Source organism: Opisthorchis viverrini (genome assembly GCF_000715545.1).
Source record: "Opisthorchis viverrini unplaced genomic scaffold opera_v5_55, whole genome shotgun sequence".
Taxonomy (NCBI): domain Eukaryota; kingdom Metazoa; phylum Platyhelminthes; class Trematoda; order Opisthorchiida; family Opisthorchiidae; genus Opisthorchis; species Opisthorchis viverrini.
Genome location: NW_008751709.1, coordinates 1926764 through 1942804, shown reverse-complemented (window position 1 = coordinate 1942804; position 16041 = coordinate 1926764). Strand labels below are relative to the sequence as shown.

Sequence of the window (16041 nt, the reverse complement as noted above, 5' to 3'; positions counted from 1 at the left end):
TCCCTTTTACACGCGAGCGAAAGTGGCACAGTCTTCCGCTTCCAGTTTGTGTACACTCAACAGCGGGTAAGCCTATTTAGGGGATCTGCACTTTTGCACCAGTTCAAGGTACGTCCAACCTTGAACAAATTTGAACCATGTACACAACTTCGCGTGGGTGGCGAAGATTGAATATACATGTATTTTTCAATCTAACAGGAGAGTGAGTGCTTCACAGTGTACATATGCGCTAATATATTGCGATAAAGTGACAATATCAGTGCACGTGGACTTCACTTTCACTTCCTTCTGTGGATAAATCTTGTAAGCAGAACTTCCAGATTTCGAGTGAACTTCGCAGAAAATATTTCAAATCACCAAGTGAGCATGAGACAAATATAAAGCCACCGCGTTTAAAAGAGTGTATTTTCGTTGAATGACATAAGAAAGCATTTTCGCTAAACGATCATTTTGTGTCAATTTCGCCGGGAGTTTATTCGAATGTCTGCGCAAAGATCGGTCACAAACACCATTTATCTTGATATTGAAAATAAAAGCTTGTGTCCTGTGTCACCCAGCAAAGCAAACAGATCCAGGAGATACAGTCTCTCATTTGACGGCCGGAATGGTGATGCATTCACGTGCCAAGGTCGCCAAACTGAGACCATCAAGAACACTCCCCTGATGAGAATACCGAACATGTACCAGATGGAACCAAGTGCTCTAGGCGTTTCGGAATGCCATACGGACTCAATCAGGACGACAACCAACAGTATTAGTCACCCAGCAAAACAAAAACAGCAAGCAATGAGCATGTCGACATCACTCATTGAAGAACGGGCTGCTTCAGAGCGCCCACTTATTTCGCATGAAATGGCTGTACGGTTACTGAAGGAGTATGTGCGTTCTCTCAAAGACTTTTCTTCTTTACTTCAATCGAGACAAGATAGGGAGACGAAAGATTCAGCAACTTCTCCTATTCATTCACCAGTGGAAAACGTCTCGGGAAGAGATCCTTATCGGGACGATACAAGACACTCTGCCTCCTACTTTCGAAGTGACATTTCACCAAAATCCATCGATAACCATTACAATATGTCGAGATTTCCATGCACCACAGATCCTTATGTTATGGCACCAGGACATGACCAACCTATCTCAGTAAACGATTTATTTGCTTACATCAGAAAGACCGAAAAAACCAGGGATGACAGGTTTGAGTTGCGCACATCCCCATCGTCCTCACACGACTCTTTATCCAGTGCACCACCCATCCTTTCAACAAACTACGCAACAGTTTCTGCAAATTATTCGAACGAATCTGGTCAGAGGACACCAGTGAATGTGGAGGACATCAGTTTTCCAGGAACAGACTGCGAATCAAGAAAGTTTAATAAACTTAGTTCTACGTAAGTGACGTTTCTGGTGCACAGGCATAATTGGCTGAAAGATTGAAATCGGCTATGTACGCATTTTAATCTAATATCAGTACACCCATGCTGATCCTCATGTTACTCACTTTTATTCCAAATCCACGATGCGAATAAGCTGAGTTTTTGGTCAGACCAATCCGCAGTAAAAAGTTCTGATTGTAGATCCAAATTCCATTGACTTGATTCGTAAAATAAGGCTGAAAAATTACTTACGACCAAATTTTGTGCTTTTTCAGAAAACGGATGTCCGAAAATCTTTTTACACTTGCTAACTAAGAATAAATATGTTATATTCGTGTCGCACCTTTATAGCACCTACAACCGCAAATTCTTTCCTACTCCTTTGGTTTACTAGACTATTGCCAAAAGGTATGGTAAACGGTATGCCTGGCTATATGTACACTAAACCTTCCTTATGGTTCTGGGCCTATCAGAACATGTAATATTGACTGCAACTTTTATTCATTCAGATATCTCCTTTGAAATAGCTTTTGATTAGAAAAAGGTGTCAGAAATGTGGGTTATCACGCCGCTGATTTACTACAAAAGCTTCAGTTGGATAAAAAACCGGAGATATACTTCGATGCCTTTCAAAAAAGCTGTTTAAACACTTCATTTGCGAGATAATTTCAGCTGGTTGTATCAAGATATTTTTTCTTAAATCTAGGACAAAATCGGACTACTTGGGGAGGTTTTGTTAGAAGAATTCTTCTGACATACAAATGTCATGTATATACATGCTACCGCATACATACTGTTGCGAAAGTTTGAGGAAGAATCAGATATTCTGATTCAGCCCGCTATGGTATTATTGTATGGTATTATTGTGGATAATCTTATGTACCGAAAATTGGCGACCTTAGCAAAAAGCCCAAGTGTAGGTAGTTTACGTGTCACGTATCCTCCCTTCATCGCAACGAAATGTTTTTTCATGAGCTTATGAATCAAATACATGCAGTTTTTGTTGCAGCAACCTCAAAAATAGGCAACTAAGTTTCCTTTTTATTACCGTCAAAAATACGTGGTTAAATTAAAGGTTGGAAAAGGAATAATGACAATGACATTCACTAAGTCGAAAAATTAACTGGCACAAAAGGACTCACAAAACGCATTTTAACCTTTAACAATGAATTTACAGTTATTCTACCATCGCAAACAAGATCAGGTTTGGAATCGGTTGGTAGGTTTTTGAAATTCGTCATCCAGTGGAGTAATTACAACATAGCTGACCAAACGGTGCTAGTTACTCCAACTCAATGGTGATGATATTTTGTCCCCATAATAAAGGAAGGTTACTTTTAAGAAGATTGCCAAGAAGGTAATTTTACCTCCTAGAAGCCTAAGCTCCTTCCTAAAAACGAACATTTTTGAGCAAAATCTCAGTGAACATACTGTATCTAGGTGAACGTCAACAAATTTATGAAAAATTCTCCACCATTATGGGATTAGTAATCAAGCGTCTGAGACGCAAATGTATAGTTTGATGTTATTTTTTATTTGTAAGGAGACCACGAACGTTTGCGTCAAAAAGCATAAAAGATTAGTTTGTAGGCAACGCCTCGTTTTTGATTCTTGGGAGCCAAGAAATACGGACTGAGTTAGAGAGCATCGTGTATCCAAGATTTAGAGTCACTAGTTACCTCAGGATATTGCTAGCTTACATTTTTACTTGTATTAGGAACAGTCACCTAGTCTGAGTTTTTGAACGGCTTGTATAGGTCAATAGTACACACCTTTCCATAAGAAAAGGTCACATCTTGCTGCATAGATAAAGGGCTTTTCAGATTTGTGAATTTGTCATTATAAACATAAGCCGGGAATTTCCTTGACAGACGATGACGTTTGTTCTACAATGGCGGTCAGTTGTAATGAACTGTAAGTCTTCACTTCTTATACGAACTCAACTGGGTTTATAAAGTATGCCCCCGAAATGTTTTGATATACCCCATTCTGTTTTTGGAATGAAACATCTTTTTCACTAGGAATGTGGAACAAAGACCCATGATTCTAATGAGTATAACGTTGCAGCGGAATGAAAGGAAATTTTATTTCAGCGAAATTTAGACCATATTGCGGAAGCTAAACGGTTGGCTGAGGCGCAAGTCATAAAATTTGCAATAAGAAACAAACAATTAAGATAACCAGTTACTTAAGCAGACCAAAAACAAGATAAACCAGTTGCTTGCATATTCCTGTTGGAATCTGAGACTTGCTGCGGTTTGTTGCAGTACTGTAAAATCTAAACACGGCTTTAACTTCAAAGCAGTCCGGAGGATGAAAATAACATCCGTATGGTTGCCAACTCTGTTGTACTAATCACCGTACCCTGATAATGTTTGGGTTACATTTGGTAACCATAAGAAGTGGTAACTTACTACTTGGATGCTTCAATACATGTGTCACCCAAACATTTACGAATAAAAAAGTTAAATATGGAAATCAATAAATTGAAGAGAAGAAGGTCAATGTTACGACTAGTGTTTCAAAATGGATTGAGTGGCCCAATTTCTCTTAAGTTTGATATGCTACCTAGGCGCAAATGCTGTGCATCAAGCTTAGCAACCGCAATATATGTGCGTGGTTAAAATTTCTTCGGTTGCAAAACCAAAAAATTCAAACAACACGACTACCAGCAAGTAGCTGGCAACACTTATTGTTTAGCCACTAATTCTTTTGGGAAGCTTAAGAGTTACAACACCTTGGGTTTGCATTTGGAAGTAACTGGCGGTATAAATAATAGAGCACCAGTTTTACAATTATTGATTGCAAAGCTTCTATTGAAGGCCGCAATATTTTTGGGTTTCCTAGAACTAAAGGCCGAAAAATGACACTTGTAAATATATTATGCACATCTGAGTTCTAATAAAAGCAAGGCTTTACATAGCCTCGTATCGCAATATTAGACCAAGCATCTGGCTTCGCGATATTGTGCTCAATCGTTTTCGCCAATTCCTAAAAGACACTATGGAAGCTTCGATAGAATGAGCGCGGGCTAGACTGAATACGTATGCAGAACATAATACTGCATAAATGTTTTTCAGTTAGTCAACGGACTGTGCCAATTTTTTTGACTGCTCTGATTGATTTTTTATTGAGTATTAATATTAGGAGCTGGTCGGAAGCGCATTAGTCACTGAAAAAGCTACAAACTTTGGTGAAGCTGGAGGAAAAATTGAGAAAAATCAATTCCATTGCAATCTAAGTACTTGGATGTTTATATCATTAATCCGTGTGCTTCTAATGTTGCATTATTGAAGCCTCAATGTGGTTTGCTTAAAAACGGTTCATTTGTAATACATTATAGAAAATCGAAACAACTCACTGACAAAGTAAACCGTAAAGTGATGACCGACTGTAGGTTTTTCAGCGAAAGAGTACCCAAAAGTATGGATAAACTAGTGGTTAAACAATAAACGGTATTCGAACAAAATATGGAGTGACGGTTTATTAAAAGTTTTGGAAATATAAAGTTAACAAAGTGTAGATGGACTGAAATCGGTGGAGATACCCAAAATTCTGTGGTTTCAAGAACAAAAGAGTAATTGACGGTTCGCTCGACAACAGGAAAACTGAAGTGGCGTTGAAGCCAAGGTGTAGTGCCTTAACCCTTATGCTCCCTTTGACTTCTATAGTGTTCATAGAGTGAAAGGGTGCTACAATCGAGCAGTCATCAGTATTCGTTTGTGTAAGTTGATTATTGTGGAATATGACAGCGAAATAATACTAAATCAAGATGGATAGATCACGGCAAGAGTTGATTAAATAATCGCTGTCATAAGCGATAACACACTGTGCAGTTTGGAAAATTTGAGCTTCGTAAAATTTGAGATTAAGAAATGCTCTTTACGTGAGATTTCGCATAAGCGGTTACGGAAAAATTAAACGAATATGACGGTTTTGATAAAGTGAAAGATGTAGATAAGAATACATACGATACCTACAGATTGTCGAAAACAGTAGGAAGGAATAAACATAGTGGCGGAAATGTTTATGCAGTTGGGTGAAATGAAAGGAATATTCCCAAAAACGCACACCATCTACTCTATTTGACAAGCTCTTTGTTTTGGATGCGAACGTTCTTTATGCGGTCATCACAACTCCAAAGTAAAGATAAAGGTCTGGCTACTGAAAAATGTCGCCGTTAAGGATGGTTGGAACAAATGCTGAGAAACTGACTTTGGTACATTTTAGAAATTGGATTAAGGAATAACCTGACACTCAAAAATACAGGAAATCAGAATACAGGTCGCCCATATTTACTAAATGTTGTGGAGCACGTGGCCGCTGATTTATCTGTCGAGAATAGCAATTTGCTTGCAACCGTTTCTTTACCAGTCGTGGGGAGATGATCACTGCTGCACCGATACTAATACCTCAATTGAAAAGTAAAAAACACTTGGTTAAATTGATAGCAGCTTTGTGGCACGGTGTTGAAAAGGAATCAGGTAAATGCTGAACGAAATAGTTTTCTTCGTGGAGAGAGAAAAGAGGCTAGCAAATGATAAAATGCTAAGCAACTTAAACAAGACAGGCAATGTAAGACAGAGATTCAGATAAGGTAATCTGCTAAGGATCTTGATCTCTCCTATGGTAGGATTCGAGGGCATCAAATCCATCTGAGATGAAAGAAACCCTTGAAAAACATGAGCTCGGTTTGATGGTTTCCGTTTGGTGTGCTTTGATAGCAGCATTCAGTAACTTTCTAGCCAAGTGACAAAACGCCTTCTTAGACTTGTAGACAGTGATCTAGCGTAAGTTTCAGACAGAGAGAAGTTGAAACGGCTCGACGTAGTAGAATTCCCTTGTCCAAGATTTACAGTATACTTTCCTATATAACGTGACTTAAACAGGTCTCATGGAACCAGCTGCTCATTTACTTGCGTTAGAATAGTCAGAATAAGCTGTCAAACAAAGCACCGCTCTCATTACCGGCCGAGTGATAAGAGTGGTTTAGAAACAGTTCATGGGGTGCAATTCAAAACAGATTTAAACAAATTTTCAATTTCCAGAAGAGTATTGCAGGGGTTCAATAGAAGTTGACAGTTGCAAAAAAACTGAGACTTTTGACGAGAGACAGATCGGAAAATCGAGAGAATATATGGAGTGAGGGATTTCGGTAAGGTGTATGTACTAGAGACCATGTGGTGGGTTTATGGTTTTGTCACTACCGTTTCGGGTCCCATTACGAGAAAATCCGATTTGGAACAAATGGTTACTGTGAAAAACAATTTAATCTTACCTCTGCCTAATAAGTGCTAACCTTTCAAAATTCCGAATGTCAAGTATTCCGATTACAGCGATTTTAGACCGAAGAGTGGTCGAATACCCGACTTAATTCTGCCACTCAGTGAAGTAGAACTATCAGGCGCACCACCGCCAGCGATTGGCAATATACCGAATATCTGCCACAGTGAGGTAGAAGAGAGTGAAGAATAAAGACTGAATAATGAGTGGGGGAGAACTCAGACCTCGGTTCTTAAACAAAACGCCCAGACAACACGTGACTGAAGATCAGAAAATGAACGAGGCTGTTATGGTTAGAAATTTTGTGATCGGCAAAGAAAAACGGGGCGGGATGAGAAGGACAATAAATAGGGGACAAATTAACATTGATTTTGAAGCAGCCACAGTGGCCTGAAAACCTTGTGTGAACGGATGCAGCATTCAGTGTACACCTGAAGTTTTCTTCCAGGATTATTTCCAAGTGCGTAGTTGTTACCACACAGTTGAAAATTTCAAGGGTTTGTGGATGTTGCTGAAATACACGCTAACGGTATGCCTTGTTCGACTACGTCTCGTGTCGCAGAGTGCTACTCTGAGCTTGATAAAGTGGCCCGGACTGTCCATCGGTTCCAATTAAGGACGGGTAGCTCAACCTAAAGATAAACTTTTACATGTTAGACAGTACTGTCTTCCACTCTGACAAGTGTTATTATATCTTCTAATGTAGCTCTTTCTACGGTTCAGTATGCGTGATCTCATTAAAATTAAACATCATTCGAGCGTGTTTCATTGAAACTCACGTTAATCGCTTCCAAAAAACACGGAAAACTACATCAGATATGTAAATATTCAAGAAATTTGAATTTTAAGCTAAATAATCCCAGGAACACAAAACTCTGATCTCTAATGACGAGTACAAAGTAAGCTGTCTTAACTCACACAATTTCACTACGGTTTAATACACCGCTTATGGTCAGCACGATAAATGTGTAGGGGCATTTTGGCAACTCTAAAAGCATACGTAGAGCGGATATTGTACAGCTGTGCAATCGAGAGTTATCTATGTTATCCAAAGAGCAACTGACGTTTCAGTAAGATCAACACCCAGGAATTATTTTGTACAGAAGCTCTGGACTGCTTCTAAATGTCCTCGACCAATAACTGTTCAGATATGGACATTAACAACCACCTTTCTGTTTACATTTCTGACATACTTTCACAAATTGTTTAAGGTAGCAATACTATTCTGCAATAAAGAAACGAGAATTCTAGTTGTTTTGTACGAGAATGGAAAATGTCCGTTTGAGTGTGTGAATCACAGCACATAAAACGTGACCACTGATTCTCGTTTAGAGGTAATTGCACACAAGTAGTTTGAAAGACAACTGAATTATTAAAAAATAATATATTTACTATCACATCACTATGAAATTGCAGCTACCGCGTTAACTGATCTGCGTAACTTAAAGTGAGTAAGAAAACCCAGAGATCTGTTTCAGCAAAACATGTAAGGGATTCGAATAACAGTGTTTTACAGTGCGATAAAGAATCTCTGAATACGGCTGATATTTTTTCTGTTAAAATCACTTTTTTAATTTGTCTCTCGAACAAAATAAGAGGATCTGAAGCCTTGCTTCAAGGGAGCTTGGTAAGCAATCAGAAGTCGTTTGTTTACCAAGCCTCTTCGAAACGATGAATTCACAACCGGTTTCACACTTTTTCCGGTTGATCGGAGATATAAGTTGTCCATGACTTCGAGAAATACACTCATTTGCAAATCAATTTGGTTTTTACGATGACTCAACTGGACTCAACTAAATCTCTCGCTTATGATACTCTACAACTGAATGTGCTGCACACAGGCCGCCTCATGTTTCCGTTGGCATGATATTCGAGATATAGCCGTATATTTTCTTAAAGGGATCTACTCACAAGCTTGCCGAAATCTCTTCGACAGCCCACGACCCGTTTCGCTCTTCTTGGGGCTCATCAGGTAGACGCATTCCCCGAGTTTCCGTCAACCTTATGTACTACTTCAACCCAAATTGGACTGGTTTCGAGAAATACGCTGAGTTGCAAATCAATTTGGTTTTCACGAGTTCAAGTGGAACATAAAGTTGACTGAAACACGGGGACTGCGCCTACCTGATGAGCTCCAAGAAGGGCGAAACCGTTCGTGGGCTGTCGAAGAGCTTTCAGCAACCTTGTGAGTAGTCCATAACTGTTTCACCCGAATAAGATCCTTGTCTGTGGGACTGTAACAAACTGCGAGGCTTTCCGTGAATTGATGGAATAAAACTTTCTAAGGGGGTTGATATTTAATTTATCGTTTAAGGCAGGAATTTATTCGGATTCCATATCAGTGACCTGCATAAATGGTGAAGCACCACTTTTTATTTGAACGGAATAAACAATTTTTTTGTTGGTGAATGGGAACGCATAGTTGGAATGAACCACAGAACAATTGAGGCATCAAATGTAAGTGAAATGCTTCTGGGCATTTAGGCTAGACATTCTTCCTCAGCTTCTTTGTGCTGTCAGACTGGCGTAATTGTTTTTTCAATGCCTGCAGTTTAGAAAAAGTTCTAAGTAACTTTACTCCTGCCAAACACTTTTGAAGTGGCTTTCTTACCAATCCTCAAGCTGCCTGAAGGTATTTGACACTCCGCTCCCTACGAACTCTCAGGCCTAATCAAATGTCTGACCACTTCACGAAACCTTTCGGTAATAGATACGTAGGACCATCAGACCATTTGCATATATTCTACGCACGTGACCGAGTGGTACTTTTGCACCTGCCAAAAACCTACTGCAGAATCCAGAGGGGTTCACGTGGTCCGAGGTCAGCTGGTCACACGTAAACAAAATGTGTGAATGCTTCAATAGCACCAATCACAGCTCTTTGCCTGAAGGTAAGGACATTGATCCCACGTTCTGAATCTAGGATTATTTCCAAGTGCGTGGTTGTTACCACACAGTTGAAAATTTCAAGGGTTTGTGGATGTTGCTGAAATACAAGCTAACGGTAAGCCTTGTTCGACTACGTTTCGTGTCGTAGATTGCTACTCTGAGCTTGATAAAGTGGCCCGGACTGTCCATCGCTTCATTCAAATGGTGTGAATTTTAAGGAACCTTTCCAAATTAGAAGAGATAAGGCATACGTGATAAGCCGAACCAAATGTTGCACTGACGTAGGGCGGAAAAAATAAGTTTTTAGCAGATATCTCGCCTTATTTTTAACCACCTTAGGATAAGTTCCGTCAGCAGTCTCCATTAGCGAGTAAAAGCTTTGCTCTAAGCTCAACCCTGGAGTGAAATTGCTGGCCAGGTCGTACATGCCACTAAAAATAGATAAGCACTTGAAATTTTCAATGATTTGGTTGAAGACGTGACAGAAATAATCTACTTGAAATGTGTTTGAATTCCTGACAACAGATTACGCTTAAAGAGTCCAAATTACTGTTGACTTGGACCATGAATCTGGACTGCTATGGATGTGGTTTATTGTGCCCAAACCGATTACACAAAGTGAAGGGAAGGAATATTCCTTTACGAAAGTGTACAATCATATCGACTTCATCCAGCAGTCCGATGTATTTGACATTGCGTCATGCAGATGTTATGGTCGTATATTTTGATACAATCAACATCGAAAGGCAAACAAAGTGGTTTCTGAAAACTATGTTTGCAGATGTGTAAAGCATTTGTGGGTATGATATGAACTTCCAAAATTGTTTTCGTAACGTGACCATTATTCTGAACCAAATGATTTTATTGCCAGCATAGTCAACCATGGTTTTGATCATCAGAGGTCATGTCAAAAAATTAATTTTCGTACCGTTCTGTTTTTACGCCTCATTTTGACGTTGCATTTTGATTTGTTTGTGTAAATGCTCCCAAATTTGATGAGTTTCTTTTTCAAGGGTCCGTTGTCTGTCTTGTTATACTTTGGTGGTTAGGGGACTACATGAACGTGAGATTTTGTAAACGTAGGAAGGACAAAAATGGTGAAGCAAACTAAAATGCGTGATCCGAACCCACGTAAAAGATGATTAAGATTTACTATCTAAATAATGGTAGTATGGCGTATGAAGTACTGGAAAATCCATATCGTTTTTGGTTTCACAAATTTGTATGAAATTTATTAAGGAACATCTGTGAAGTACTTTCCATTCACTACGGTAACGCTCTTTGTTAACCTAACGCGCAGTTGTTCAAAAATTAAATTTTTAGGTGTCCTTGGAGTTGGATTTAAACAGGACCCCATTCGCTATCCACGAATCTACCGTGCCATTTGTTTCTGTCTAAATGTGGGCTTTCAGTTTCAACCTGGAGAAAGCAAACTAGCACGCTAATCCATACTCAGATCATTTCCTCCTCAATTCCTTACTTTTCCCACAAGAGACACAGTGACTGGTTCTCTGACACTTGATTTTTTTTAAAGCTTTTACCGAGATAATAAGGAGTTTGGTTTTTATGATCACAAGAAGTTATATATTTTACTTCTTTCCTAACGGACGTACTTTACATCCTTCTAGAAAAATAAGTACCTGAATCTACGCTAGATGTGTGCTAAATTGAATTAGCTTGGTGAAACTGTTTTATTCCAATCAGTTTATACGTCAGAATAATTAAAATGACTTGAAAATCTCCTTCTTGGATAAATTTTTTGAAAAGCAGCTAGCGTACAACTGCAATATCATACCATTGCACAGTCGGTTCATCCTTGCCAGGGATCACCAGCCGCGTACGTATGAAGCTCTTATCCGGAGAATTTCGAACCCAGTCCTCGTGAAATATAAAACACCGAAATTTCTAGACTGCAAACTTGCTTGTGAAATTATCTGTATGGCTTTGTGCATCCGTTCGGCTTTTTACTCTCACATATTCAAATAAGGTATCAAAATTTTATTCACCGTTGGACCACAACAATCTGTAGAGTGATTTGACAATACTAAAGTAAAGCTTAACTTGCACTAGTCTTGGGTAGTTCCTGTGAATAGCACTCAAAACTGACCCATGATCTGTGGGCCGAAAATAAACCTTACTCTCAAGAAAAATTTCGTTACTAAAGCTGTGTTCATAACTTTGAGTTAGTTTGTTCTCGTTAAATGATCTGTGCATAAGTTTTGTTGGGTTTGACTTAGCTTGCCGGAAAAAGTTAGAGGCTTGTTAAACTTGACATTGTGATTTCGCCCTTCAAGCGTGAGCAGAAACAAAAGACTTTGTTGGTCTATGTAATGTCAACGAAATGACTGTATTTTTGTCCCGGAGTGTTCATTTTGGAATCTTCTCCAGCCTAATTTGCATAAATGCGTGTTTAGGCCAGAATATAAATGTTGGACCCAATGTTGAACGGAATACCACGATCGGCGTTGAAATAGACATCGTGCACAAGCGCGCTCGCTCATTCAGATTATTGCGGGCCAACATACACCGAACGGACCCTCTTGCATGGACATCAACTGTCTAAAAAGAGAAGGTTACGAAGGACGAGCAAGAAAACAGTATGATTAGTTTTGTTAGTACACTCATGGAAAAGGTTCTTCTCACCGAAGTAAAAGGCTATGGTTCAACAACGACATCGAACAGTTCCATATGGTTTTATGGGTTTTCTGTAAACGTCAACTTTGCTGCTCAAGAATTATAGTAGATTAGTCACATGGGCGCGAAATCCACAGTAATATGCCCGAAAATCAATACACGTAAATTTTCAAAAAGAAAACTACTCACGAGGTTGCTGAAAATTCTTCGACAGTCCACGACCGGTTTCGCCCTTCTTGGGGCTCGTCAGGTAGGCACAATCCCCGAGTTTCCGTCAACCTTATATTCTACTTGAACCCAAATTGGACTGATTGCGACAAATGCAGTCCTTTGCAAATCAGTTTGGTTTTCACAGGAGAGAGACTTAAGTGAATATCTCGTTTATGGTGTTCTTTAACTGAGTATGCCGCACACAGACCGCCTCATGTTTCAGTTGGTACAATATTCTAGATATCGCAGTATATTTTCATAAAGAAAACTACCCATAAGGTTGCCGAAAACGCTTCGATAACTCATGATCGGTTTCGCCCGATACACATATACTAGGTATGGCTTTAGGTGTCGTAAAACATAGGGCAGGACAGATATTTGACCTATTGATGACTTGTACTCACAGGCTTCTCTAACTCCGATTTCTTATCCGTGATCCGGAAGCTCGTCTGAGTTTACTGACCCACTACCACCTTGCTGTTAGCTGTACGTGTTTTGCAAAATTCTGGACAATTTGAGTCATGACGAATCCATTTTCCGGAACAGCCCTACATTCTTACTAAGGACTCATTATCACACTCTAATAAATGTTTCCAAAAGCGCGTGTTTGCATGCATTTTCCCAGTGCCTTCTGACTTATGAAGCTGGCGACGCCAAATGGTTTTGTCAATCGCCTAAATGTGTTCAAACGTTGAGAAAGCGAACAAAGCGGGTCCAAACGAATAAGCTTTGCAGCGATTGTGTGACACGCCCAAGATGTACCTCTATCATCATTATTTAAATCAAAGTGTTTAGTTAATTATGGCATTCTTAGTAAGCCGCAACAATAACCAAGATCTTTATGGTGCCAGTTTTAGGTTAGACTTTCTCTATTATTAACCTTCCATTGTAATGGCCATCAAAAGGGAGAACATTACAGTGTACAAAGTCATATGACCTTTTTTGGGAGCATTACTTCTGCTTTGAGGAATCACACATCACTTGCGGAATGTTTGAGTATAAAGTTGTACACAATTCAGTATGACAGCTTCTTCTCTGGAGAATCAGCTTTCATTAAAAACGTTTGAAATTCCCTCCTGCTATCTTGAATTTCCCATTATCTGTTGTAAATGCTTGTTGCGATCAATTAGGCTAATCTAACCTCTCGCTTTGTGTTTGTCCACGGAATCGGTGAATCTGAAAAAGATAGATAAATGTTGCACACCGGAAGATAGTTTCAGGTAAGGATAAACAGCTTACAACGACGTCAAATGGTACTGCATATCACCTACTTATCCCAAAAAAAATGAAGATTACATGACTCCCACTAAAAGCATTGTATAAGATTGTTCGAAGTTTTTTCTGGGAGGCTAGTAAAATTGATTGAGGGGTAACATTTTTACTCCTTTATATTCTGCGGTTCGATCAATATTACACAGAAGTGACGGAAATAGAGGTGGCATTATTCTTTACCCGGACTTGCACCTACATCTGGGGAATAGTGTTCCATTCCCATGCCAATCGGGTATTTGAGGCGTCAAACCCAGAGTCCTTGAAAGAAATGCTGAGCTGTTTTTGAGGAAGCACTTCGTTCGAAGTTGAGAGATATCTGGAACTAGGAGAGTAGAAAGCGCGTTCACAGATACGGTTCACAACAAATTCTGTTCGCTAATTAGGAACGCTTCGATATTGAGTGAAATGAAGATAGTCACTGAAGTAAATGATTATCTTTCACGAAGCCATGCACCTGGTGCAGGCGTAAGAAGCAGGCGACAGTTACCAGTGCTAGGAAGAAAACCTAGAAAACATGTCCCATGATAGAATTTTCCTCTGTGACTTTGCAGTTTTAATTTTGCCACGGAAATGCAATTTGTGCTTGCAAGTTGGTCAGTCTTTTAGAGACATGTACTGGCGTCCATAACGTTTTCAATATTCCGGTTTGTTTGTGCTGTGAAACTCAACCATGGGAGTACTCTAAGGGCCTTTTATGATTACCAAAGATTTGTTATTGAGCTTTTGTGTTTTCCCATTCTATTCAGCTTAGGCGTGAACTTTCTTCATCCGACAGATAGTTGCAGTCAAACTGTTTTCAAGCCATTGCCTCCTGAAAAATCGATTTTAACCATTGAGTTAAATGGGTTTGGCTGAACACAAATGCACACAAATTAGGGGGAAGTTGGGTTTGCCTCCAAGTCATCCACTTGAATTGCTGTTGCAATGGTATGACCCTAATACCGTAGCAAGAATAGTTCCAAAATAGCCTCTCTAATGGAGATAGCTTACACAACCAGCAAAATTAAGCAAGCACGCACACGCTGTTCATGTGGTGTACAATAAATTACCTGGGGAACACGAACGAGTCATTGGCTGCTTGAGTGCGCCGTGTGTGCGTGTGCGCGCACGTACATGACAGAAGGAATCCTAGTTTGAGGTCCGTGACTTACGGTCGGCAGCTGTGGTCGATCGAGTGCAGCCCAACCCCACTCAAGTCACAATGCCGTGGTCTGTATTATGCATCGATCGACCTGTTTCATCTGTCAGCTGTTCTTCTACGCCAGAAAGAAAGGAATATCCTGCGTTGTTCTCTCCAGATGAATAACCTTCTAAGAAGTAAGGATGTAAGGAAGTGTGTTGTGGGACGGTAGTCTGAGAACAGCAACTCCAATTTGGATCAGGATAATAGGAGCAAACCTATTGACATCCTTTCACAGTAAACGCTGAAATTCATTTCAAAACACTGTTTTCTAGTTAGACTCTTCCTGCCTTAGACAAGTGAGCACAATTTCTGAAGCTCCCAACTCTTTGCCCAGTTTTGCAATCGGAGACCCTGGTTCTTTGGTGATTCTGCACTCAGCATCCTGGAATTTGCTAGCAGTCACTTTCGCTGTTCTGTTATGAATGAAATATTGCCAACGTATTTTTGGGCAGAAATTACCTGGGAGATGGTTGTCTCTCAGATTCTCTGTACTTAGGGAAGCATAATGCATAGTTTTAGATGACTGACAGATTTCTAGTTTCTAATGATAGATATATAAGAATAGTGGCCTTCACAATAGCCGTCTTTGGAGAAGTTACCACTTGTACAACCATCAGACTATTAATTCGCAAGAGAGGTGGAGCTACATTCGGTCCAGATCCAGGATAATGACGCTACTGATCAACCATTCACTACTGATTTGGATTACGTCCAACTGCTTTCCGTAAAAGTGGGTAGATTCATTTGACCTTGAACACGAGACAAACAATTGAACACATTTGTCTCGTGGCTTAGGACATGCTACAAGTATTTTCACGTGATGGATCAAAATCTAGACAAAAACCACGCATTAATGTCTCGGAACCGACTACATCCCGTTTCTATGATTACTTATATAAGGCATGAGCGTTCCGTACTGATAAAATCCTCAGTAAGGAGTATGATGAAACCCAGAATAATAGTTTGAATATTCCAGACTAGTTGGGTTTTTCGAGGAGTGTATTGCATAGGCAATGCACATCAGTAATGAGTGCAAATGTATTCACTAGTTTGACCAGCAAAAACGTTTGGCAAAAGTCATTTGACCGCCAGGGCCAAAATTAGCGAGCACTGTGTTTGTTTATCGAAACATTCTAAATCCCCTTGTATAATTACCGGTTATTCGTAATAAAAAAACGATGGCATCCATTGACAAGA

The 16041-nt window shown here is 39.6% G+C and overlaps 1 protein-coding gene across 1 annotated transcript in view; it reads left to right on the top strand.

Moving 5' to 3' along the window:
- Positions 1-204: 204 nt before the first annotated feature.
- Positions 205-16041, top strand: part of T265_03642 (hypothetical protein) — a gene marked incomplete at both ends in the record, with an annotated part of 101792 nt that continues 85955 nt past the window's right edge. The window contains one exon of the mRNA XM_009168177.1: positions 205-1388. Within this exon, the coding sequence (XP_009166441.1) occupies positions 481-1388 (908 nt within the window). The remainder of the gene's footprint in view (positions 1389-16041) is intronic.